The sequence below is a fragment of the Gavialis gangeticus genome, unplaced genomic scaffold, assembly GCF_001723915.1.
Source record: "Gavialis gangeticus isolate Ggan-Ray unplaced genomic scaffold, GavGan_comp1, whole genome shotgun sequence".
Lineage (NCBI taxonomy): Eukaryota > Metazoa > Chordata > Crocodylia > Gavialidae > Gavialis > Gavialis gangeticus.
The window spans coordinates 99,287,378-99,298,188 of NW_017729022.1; the positions used below are offsets into that span (position 1 = coordinate 99,287,378).

The 10,811-nt window shown below is 45.2% G+C and overlaps 1 protein-coding gene across 4 annotated transcripts in view; it reads right to left on the bottom strand.

Moving 5' to 3' along the window:
- The window catches only part of ITPR2 (inositol 1,4,5-trisphosphate receptor type 2), a 533,709-nt gene that overhangs the window by 152,121 nt on the left and 370,777 nt on the right, over positions 1 to 10,811 (bottom strand). For all 4 annotated transcript variants that reach the window (XM_019515702.1, XM_019515703.1, XM_019515701.1 and 1 more), the window contains one exon: positions 2,756 to 2,864. In XM_019515702.1, coding sequence (XP_019371247.1) covers positions 2,756 to 2,864 — 109 coding nt within the window. The remainder of the gene's footprint in view (positions 1 to 2,755; positions 2,865 to 10,811) is intronic.

The following is a 10,811-nucleotide window of genomic DNA, read 5'->3' on the forward strand; positions in this document are numbered from 1 at the left end:
CAGTAATTGTGGGGGTAGTGGGGATGTATTGGCAGGTTTTACATTTCTTGTCACGGTACAGCCTGGATCCATTCAGTGTGTTTTGAGCTGTAAAAAGTTTGCTTCTGGTGGTTTGGTGCTTGTTTAAAAGCTAGCATGGGCAGTTCTGAGTAGATCTCTTAAGAACTCGGTCTCCTTGTATGGGCTGCAATTGTTTGAGGATTTTCTGTATGGGTTTCAGGGAGGGACAATATGTCATAACCAATGGTGTGCGATTTATGGGGGTATGGTGTTCTTCTGTACTGCAGCAATTCTTCATGTGGTATCTGGGTGGCTCTTTCAAAAGTGCAATCCATCTCTCTGGAGGAGTGTCCTTGTTGAGTGAAAGCCCTTTTGAGATTTCTGAGGTGACAATCATTAGTGTTCTCCTCAGTGCAAATTCAGTGGTATCAGAGGGCTTGGTTGTATATTACAGCTTGGTGTGTTTAGGGTGATTGCTGGTTCTGTGCAGATATGTATTTTGGTCCATAGGTTTCTTGTATACAGTGGTCTGTATTTTACCATTCTGGATAGTGACCATCGTGTCTAAAAAGGAAATGTTGGTGTTGGAGTATTCCAGAGACAGTCTGATGGGGCGGGGGTGGGGGGTGATGCTTGTTGAGTTTTTAACAAAAAAATCAGTGATTGCAAGTTTTCAGTCCAAATGATAAAGATGCCATAAATATATCTTAAGTATAGCAAGGGTTTGATGGTGCAGTCCTTGAGAAATTTTTCTTCCAGGTGGCTCATGAAAAGGTTGGCATACTGTAAGGACATTTTGGTGCCCAGAGCTGTGCCCATGGTCTGCAGGAAGTGTTGATTATTCAGAGTGAAGTTGTTGTGTGTGTGGGTGAAGTGTATAAGTTATCTTTGGGTCTGAGCTGTAATGTTGCTCTTGTAGATATGTAAGGCAGGTTTGGATGCCATCCTGGTGTGGGATGTTGGTATAGAAGCTGGTAATGTTCCTGGTGGTTTAGGAGGGTATTGCTGTAATGATGGTCTATGTTCTTAAATTTTCTTAGGAAGTTTGTTGCGTCTTGGACAAAACTCGCTCTTTGGGTGTGGTTCTGTGGTGAACACCCATAACTGTCACCTCAGAAATCTCAAAAGGGCCTTCACTCAACAAGGGCATTCCTCCCTAAACACACCAAGAAAGCTGTAATTTACAGCCACAGACTATCAAAGCCAATCTATTAAAGACAAAAATACCCAATTACCTGTGGGGATACATTTCTCACAAGAAAACTCTCTCTCCACTCTCTTAGATATAATCCTCAAAGGGAATTTACAAAATACCTTTCACAGCCAAGCCTATGAACTTCATTTCATCAATATACTGAATACAAAAAAACCATGGACTAAATATAGACATTGGATTTATGACACATTATAACCTGCCTAACATCTGACTCCCCAAATAACCTCTCCACTTTTTACCAGCTATATTCATTCCCATCCCCCTCCCCTCCCCCCCCCATCTCTCATCCATTGACTACAACTACATTCATTCCCCTCCCCTTCCTCACCTGTCTCTTACCTATTTACTACCCAAATTTACATTTTAGCTGACTGGCTTTCTTGCACACATACTGGCCTCCTGGCTGGAGTAGTAAAGCAGCCAGAAGAGCACAGACCAACTGCAGACACTTCCTTTGCCTGATGAAAGGTATTTGTAAGCTTCCAAAGAAGAATTTGTCCAATTATTTGAGTTAGTCTAATAAAAAAAATATCAGATTTACCCAAAAAACCTTGTCTGTTTAATTTGGTGTGTGTTTAAATTATATTTTGTGATTTTAATTACCCTTATTTATAACATAGTGACATAACTTCATAATTAGCAGTATAACTGTCTGAATGATGCCTTATCAACTCTAAATACATTTTACGTTTTCAGCTGGCTTATATACACTTAAGAATCATGCATGTTATAGGTAAACAGCAAGCATGTATGATCATTATCCTAGCACTTATAAATGAATTACCTGTATAAACACACACTATAAAAACACAGTATCAGTGAACAGGGTCAGACTCTGCTCTTCCTCATACACAGTCTATTGTGACTACATTTGGTCATACGGTTATAACTGAAAGGAAAATTTGCTCTACAAAGTACTCAGACTGCAAATGTTTCTGTAGGGCCAATGTCTGGAAATGTCTGTAGGTATCTGGACAGCATCTTAAAAAAATGGCTACAAAAACTGGTACACACATGCTAAAGGCTGCAATAGTAATATTAGGGGGCACTGTGATCTGGTTTAGGCATAGATGCTGCCTCAGGCCCTGCTCAGATTGCTACTGTCTGTATGCAAACATGCAAACTATACCCCATGAATCTTCAGATTAAATCCAGCAATGAACCTCTGCTTCGATAGCAAAAGCTCTGCAAAGCTAAGGGTCCTTCCCAGGAGTTTTGAGATATAGGAGGACAGATGTGTACAACTCCTGTGCTTTGTTTCAGCTGCCAGTTGCAAATTTGCTGGCATAGGTTCACACACACAGCCAATCTCCAAGTGGGCGGAACTGTACAGTCTTGTATTTTATGTCAGGGTTGCCAAACCCAACCTGTCAGAAGCAGGTGCAAGTAACTTAGAAAGCTTTGGCTACTCCTCTGCCAACTGGTCAACTTGTGTTTAAACTATGTAGTGGCTAAATTCCTGGGGCTTTTACTGTGTGCCTTATTAGAAAACATGGTGACATTATTTTTGTTTTTCTTAAATGATCTCTGTTTAGTTACCTCCCACTTGTGCAGTTTTGCTGTAGCTGCCAGACAGAGGCCCATTCATGCCACTTCCATAGTCTCCTTTAAAGTAGCGATTTAGAAGGATTTTCCTTAAAGTGTTCCCCTTTAAAAGAAGGATGAAGAATGAGCATGAGAAGTTACAGTAGTGGTCAATTTCTTCCTTTTGGAGAAATAACTGCTTGGCACAATAACATATTGTAATAACTCTTTAGATAATCAAGAGTACATGCCTAAGTAGTGGAGGTTTGCCCAGAGAACTATGGCCTTATCCACGGGTTAGCAATCTTTAAAGGCTGTAAGCTGGATTGATGCAGTTCAGGTCAGAAACTGAACAACAGATGGCTAGGCACTAGGACAGGGGCAGGCAAAAATCCAGCCTGCCAGGCAATTTCATCCAGCCCATAGGCACCCACCAACTCACTGTACCCCATCCAGCCTGCATGCCTTGTTCTCACCCTCGTAGACAGAAGGGCGCAGCCCAGGCAGCACACATCTTCCAGCTGAGGCAGCTGCTGCCACTGCTGCAGCCACTGGGGGACCTGCTCATTTTCCCCAGTGTCGCATTCACTCAGGGTACCAAGTAAGAAAACAGCGATGGTGGGGGCAGGGGGCCAGCACTGCATGTGGTGGCGAGAAGCACAGCCAGGCCAGCCTGCCTCTTTTGCACGGGATTCCGCACAGCACACATGAAGCTCCCAGCACCCACATGCCACCAAAGGAAGCCCTGCGCAATGGAGCCAGCTACCTTTGCCCCTGTCTGCCATGCAGGCACCACATGCAGCACTGCTGGAGCTGCACACTGCTGGGCAGCAGTGTCTGCATGGGCCACAGACATCCTGAGTGCACCCACCTCCTGCTGTTGCCTCTAGCAGTAGGGGCTGTGTGCCATGGGGGGGAATGTGTGTGGTGGGTCCCCACACCCCCCACCCTCCCTCACATCCACACCCTGCCCACCTGAGCTCAGCACTCCCACTGTCCCCCCGGGCATGCACTCTATGCTGCCGCCAGCCCTGTGCTCCTGGGGGGGCGCAGGAGGGCCTCACAAGGGGAGGGACTTCTGGTGGCACAGGTCACAAACTAGGGGCAGGACTTCTGGTCCCAAGATGGTGACCAGGAGGTGGGGCACCTGTCAAGGGGTGGGGCTACCCTTGCAGCCCTCAACAGCACAACAAAACTCATTAAGCAGCCCTCCAGCTGAAATAATTGCCCACTCCTGCACTAGGACCACCCTGCCACTGCTGCTTTTCTCCGTCACCAGCTTGGGGAAAGCACCCACCACCGCTTTTCCCTGCATCCACCACAGAAAAGCAGCAGAGGTGGGCTCTTTCTTCATGCTGAGGCAGGGAAAAGCAGCAGCAGTGGGTGCTTTCCCTGCACCAATACAGGAAAAGCATTCACTGCTGGCACAGGGAAAGCATCACTGCTGAAGCCCCACATCCACGGACTAGATCAAAAGGCCACAGCTTGCCGATCCCTGGCCTTATCTAATAAGTCTTATGGAGGAGTTCTAAACTATTTTCCGATAGATTTATTTAACATCTTTAACTCAATCACAAGCAGCTACTTCAGTTTCTTTAATCATGGTGTATGGAGTCCATATTTTACAACTAGATCCATGGAGACAGACCCCAGCATCTTCTCTTTGTCTCCTCCTTCCCCCATCCACCCATTATCAGGGGCAGATCACAGGTGGGTATGTGATGGTGTAGTTGCTTCCCCCTTCAGCTGTGAGGTGCAGATGCAGTAATCTCTCTGAGCATATCAGCACAGCTCATGCCAGGATCTATGAGCTCACCAGCTGGTCAGCTCAGCCTTTGGCTGGAGCCCTGTTTTCACGCATCCCCAGATCCCAGGGGATGCATTGCTGCTCCTCCCCACCCTTTCTCCCTGCATAATTCAGAGACAGGAGAAAAGAGGGACAAGCAGCAGCATCACTTAGCTCTAGAGCCCAGGAGATATGTGAAAACAGGGGCTGAGCACCAGCATTGGTCATCCCCTCTACTCTTCTGCTTCTGAATTCAGAGGGGAGGAGGGGAAGGGGGAGAAAAGAGCAGAAAGATAGAGGAAAAGGGCAAACATAGCAGTGGCTTTCACCCCGTGGGCTCCACAATTATGCAAAAGCAGTGGCTCTGGCAAACACCCAATCTGACCAGGACTACCATAGGAAAAGAGAGGATGATAACTACAATGTGGTAGAAATAAAGTTAGCTATATCTTCTTATGAGAACTAAGGTCTATATCCTATTCCACCTATTAAATGCCTAAGTGGACTTAAGTATGTAAGAGTGAACTAAATTCACCCTACTGGATTCTCTAAAAAATAGTTAACAGAAGTGGTAGGTGCATTAGCCTATTTGGGGCAGACTCAGGATCACATTTAGATGCCTAAATCCACTTAGGCACTTAACAGGTACCATAGGACATGGCCTTTAGTTTTCACAATTTTTTTTTTGAAAATATATGCATCATGAGAAGTTCTGGGTGTCCAGCAGGGCTTGCATAATAATAGCACACCTAACTTCCCAGTTGACATACTCCTGTGACTACTACAGGAGGCAGAGAACAAGGAAATGAATTCCAGCTAACCTTTCAGAATAGCTGAGGAGGCTCACCTTTGTTCTAACCTAGTTCCTGTTCCCTCATTAACAGGCATTTCTAACAGTAATCACAGGTGTCTGAAAAACCTTCTAGCTACCTTGAGCACAATGGGCATGTCAGCACCAAGCAAGTTCCAGCATGCAACACTCTATACATGTAGACAGCCAGCACAAAATAGCAACAGTTTTCTAGACCATGAAGTTTCCTAGACAATAAAAATTGTTTCTCCTCATTCATATTTTTGGTCATTCACAGGCATTATGGCACACCTTCCTCTCCTCCCGAGCCCCCCAGAACATAACCTAATCCAAAATAGACAGTATGTATGAAAACACTTAAATGCCATAAAGTGGGCAATAGCCTCTTAATGGAGAGACGTGACTAATAACCCATCTTAAAAGAAAAGCCTTGACAATGACCTCTACAGCATTTCTGATGGAGAGGGCTATAATAAAAGTCACAATACAGTTATAGGAAGGAATGCCTAAAGTCACTTATAGATCATTTTTACAAAACAATGCCAGAAGTCATAGGCTGTATTATTCAATCAAAACATTCTTTATTGTATAATGTTTAAGCCCATGCAATATGTATTATATATGTACTAGGTACAGAATTTCAAATAAATAAATTTAGATACAAACATACAGAATTGGTACAAAAATTATTCAACTAATAATTTAGGATGACATAACTACAAACGGGATTGAAGAGCTATGTCTCTTGTTCATACCTTTTTTCCTGTGCCTTATCTTCCACAAGGCAACAGGAGCAACAGCACTATGAAGTTGCTTCTTAAATCAGCTATGTAACTCTAAGACTTCTTCCCCATTGTCAGGAGTCAGGGCAGCAGGCAGGCTTTAGTCCCCAGCTGGCCCTGATTACAAGCAGGGGACTGACTGCCAGTGGCCTAACTACCCCAAGCTGGCCCTAACTACCCACATGGATGTGGCTGCCTCCAGATGATCTCTTAGTATTCCTCAGGCCACTCTGTCTAGCTGGGGTGCTCCTCTGTCTAATTTCTGATCTCTGGCTCCCAGTTTCCTAGTTCCTACCTGATGGCTCCTTGTTCCTAACTCCAGCTCAGGTCCCTACCCCTGACCATCAACTCTTTGGTTTCTGACTGCTAACTCATGGCTCACAGTTTTAGTTTGACAATCACACGTCTCAATCCTTTAAAATCACAACAATTTGCTTCAGACCCCCTGGTTAGTGACTCTAGTCTGAACCCCTACTTTCAGCTCCTGAGTCCACAGACTCATATCTTTAGTTCACCAATCACCCACATCCTAGTCCCTTACAGTTCATAGACTCCTGGCCTGCCTTATAACTCTAGTTTTGACCCTTCCTTCCTGGCCTTGCCTACTCATGACTAGTGTCATCTCCTGACATCCACAAACAATATCACAAAACAGTGGACTCTCATTTCTTAGGACAAACCACTACCCCTTCATTATTAGAACTCCTGCTCTGCTGTTTTTCATTCCTCTCGAGGCCTTGTTATAAAGGTAATTTTGGGCAGCACCAGGAGCTCTTAACCCCCTGGATTGTCCACATATTTAACACCTAAAACTAATTTTAAGCACTCATTAGGAAGCTCAAAGTTACACCACTCCAGGTCAGGATTATCTCTGATCTCCATTACCCATCTTGTGTTATGCTAAGATACAGCCACTGTAACACCCCACCTACCTCCCCTGCCCTGCTGGTGCAGATCAAGTCCACTGCCCTCCCCCACCAGCCCCAGATCCCTATTCACTGCCTCTCTACCCACTTACTTGTGGCTGCCCACATTGTCTGTCCCAGGGATGTGGGCAGGATAGGGCTAACCTGTCTGCTCAGCTGATGCCACTGCTGTTGCTCTCTGAGCCAGCTCAGCTTGGAGAAAAGCAGCAGCCCAGCAGCAATGGCAGCCAGAGAGACAGGTTAACCCTCCCCTGCTGTTCCCCAGAATAGACAGAGCAGGCAGCTACAAGTAAACAAGGGTGGGGGAACTGGAGGAGCCTTGTGGGGCAAGGGGGAGGGCGAAGCCCGAAATGGGAGCAGGGAGATTCTTACCAGCCAGTCCTCCAGCTCCCTGCCAGCCTGAACATGCAGCTGCTCCAAATTTGAGCTACCACTAACACTAATCAACATTTGTGTGGCTCAGTATAATGTATAATAAAGCCCTGGTAGCTCCCAGCGTTCTCTGAAAAAGTGCCAAAAAAATCAAGGGCATTGTTGCCTGAAAAGGAAGAATACCAAGAAATCTCTGGATTGTGTGACAGCAGTGTTAAAAATGCAGAACAGAACTTTACCCATACCCTTTTCAGTTTTAGGCTCTTCAATCTCCCCATGTATTTTCTATACCACATTTCTGATCTTCAGTAGCCACATGACTCCTCAACAATATTGATTCTCTTATAAAATTAGCTAATAATGCAAAGAGCAGGCTGTTTCTCTACAGTATCAATTGGGCCCAGGAAATTCTGAGATACTCATAATTCTAAGAATCTCTATAAGCTCCTAGAATGCATCCCTGAGTAAGACACCATTATTGAACTTTGCTATAAAATATGCCTAAAATTAGAGGTCAGATTTCTCCCAAGACAAAGCCTTTTACTTTGGGATTCTGCAGACATACCTTCCCACTGTCCCATTTTAAGTATCTGGGAATTATCCAAATTAACACTTTTTTACAGGATAATTTAGGCTAATTTGAGATAGTGGCTGTCTTTTGCCACAGACAGAGTGGCAGCAGGGTGGGGTGGTGGGAGGCAGTGGCAACAGCTGCCACTTGCAACCTTTAACCCCACCCCCCACATCCGGCTGGTTGGGTAGCACTTTTGCAGCTGGCAGAGGCACGCCACTGCCCTTGCCCCCCACACCCCTTGGCTCTGCTCCTGGGAGGTGATCGTGCAGCGTGGCGAGTGGGTCCCTGCCTGCCTGCACACAGACCCTAGGGCCTGCCCAAGTACCCACAGTTGACAACCCCTGAACTATAAGATAGGGGCCTTAATAGTCACAAATTGTACTGGTAAAACTATGTTTGTAAGGCAGAAGGTAGGACAGGGTGGCACCTTAACAAATTAACTGGTTCAGGGAAGCATGAGCTTTTATAGGTAATAGCCTACTGAATTAGATATTAGACCTATGAAGGCTCATGACTCTCTGAACCAGTTAATCTCTAATGTGGGTGGATCTAGTTTTTGAAAGAGGGGTCCAGATGGGGCAGTGTATCATTGCATATGTATCATCACATGACCAACCTTATTGCCTTCTATGATGAGATGACTGGCTCTGTGGATGTAGGGAGACCAGTAGAAATGGTAGACCTTGATTTTAGATAGGCTTTTGATACAGTCTCCTACAACATTCTCACAGGCAAGCTAAGGAAGCACAGGCTGGATGAATGGACTGTAACGCGAATAGAAAACTGCTGAAGCATCAGGTTCAGAGGATAGTAATCAATGGCTTGATGTCTAGTTGGCAGCTGATATCAAGTAGAGTGACCCAGGGGTGGGTCCTGGAGCCGGTTTTGTTCAATATCTTCATCAATGACCTAGAAGATGGCATTCAGCAAGTTGGCAGATGACGCTAAGCTGGGGGGTAGGGCTAGGATTCAGAATCACTTAGACAAATTGGAGGACTGGGCCAAAATGAATCTTGTGAGGTTCAATAAAGCCAAGTGAGAAGTCCTGAATTTAGGACAGAACAATCCCGTGCACCAGTACAGGCTGGAGGGCTGACTGGCTGGGCGGCAGCTCTGCAGAAAAGGATCTGGGGGTACAGTGGATATCCTTGGAGATTTTTAAGACCCAGCTAGACAAAACCTTGGCTAAGATGATCTAGTTGAGGATGGTCCTGCTTTGAGCAGGGGGTTGGACTAGATGACTTCCTGAGGGCCCTTCCAACCCTAATTTTCTATGATTCTATATAGTACAACACTTATTTTCCTCCAGATAAAAAGAAACCAGAAGCTTTTTAGTAATGTGCTAGGGGGTCTAGGGCTCTATTATTCTGTTTAAGAATGAATCAAAACCAATATATAATTTTATTGGCATGTTCATTTGCTAATTTGCTATATGATGCATTATTTATTAAAAACACAACAAACTAGGCAAAAATTATCAAAAAGTTTCTTTAGTTCTGTAGTCATTATAATTAAATTTACATCTTTCAGATATATAAAACAAAAACTAGCCTTCTTGAGCATCTTAACAGCTCATCCAATACTTCAATGAAAATTATTTCCATGCCTGAGTTAATGTTTTTAGCTAGAGCTAAAAGTAGTCTGCAGGGCTATGAAATAGGAGCTACATTACTACGAACAGCTAACGCAGTGGTTGTCAACCATGGGTATGCCTACCTCTAGGGGTACTTCAAAAGGTCAGAGGGGATATGCAGAACAAATGTACAAGTATTGGCAATTGGCTTTTTTTTAGCTGATGTGGCTGATAACGTGGCCAATAAATACCCTGTGTATGCGCGCCACTGCAGCACAGCCACAGATGGCCAGGAACACAGCCTGGCAGTGTAGAGAGCAACTGGATCTGACAGGTAAGTCTGTTGTGAGGCAGGAGGCATGGGGGGGGCAGGTCGAGACCCCCACAGCAAGGAAGGGAGTGGGGCTGGGGCAGGTGCTGCACAGCCAGGGCAGGGTACAGGACAGATCCGCGAGCAGCTCATCTGGACAGTGCAGGGGGTGGATAGCTCCTGCTGCAGTATGCACCCCGGGAGGACATGGGAGGTGTGTACCACCAGATCTGTGCTCAGGGTAAGGGTGGGCTGCAATGTGGGCTGGGGCAGCACTGGGCTCTTCCCAGAGGGGGAGTTGGGCAACAGTTGCAGTCGGGGCAGGTGGCAGCCAGGAACATAATTGGTAACATTAAAAACAAGAAAAAAACAAAACAAAAAGGGGTACATGAACCCAAACTTTGAGACAGAGAGATACACTTGTTAAAAAAAAAGGTCCAAAACCCCTGAGCTAGTGGATAGCATAGTTGCAAAAGAAAGAATAGTTTAATTATGTTAAGACCACTGCACTCCCCTGCCCCTCCCCAAAATCTGCCTCTGGTCTCTAAGGTGCTGCCTTGCCTGGCCTTCTGCCTGACTTCAGACTAACTTGGCTAAACACACCTCTACTTATTTTGTAATGTGTGCTTTTATGGGCATTCCAAAATGGACAAGTCAAGAACAAAACTGTCTTGCTGATGTAACAAATTGTTGCCAAGGCAAGGGAGACAGCCAGCCATTTCATGGAATTGATGTCTCCACAAAGGGTATTCATTCTCAGGACAGGTTACAGGCTTCATATTGCCTGAAAGCAAATGATTACAAGCGCAAGCTGAATTAAGTTTGCAACAAATATTATTGGACCTCCTAGTACTGGAGCAGAGTCCAAAAACTAGAATGCAACAGACAGTACAGCAATATCCTCACACTATTGTATTTCTTCAAATTTCACAGGCCA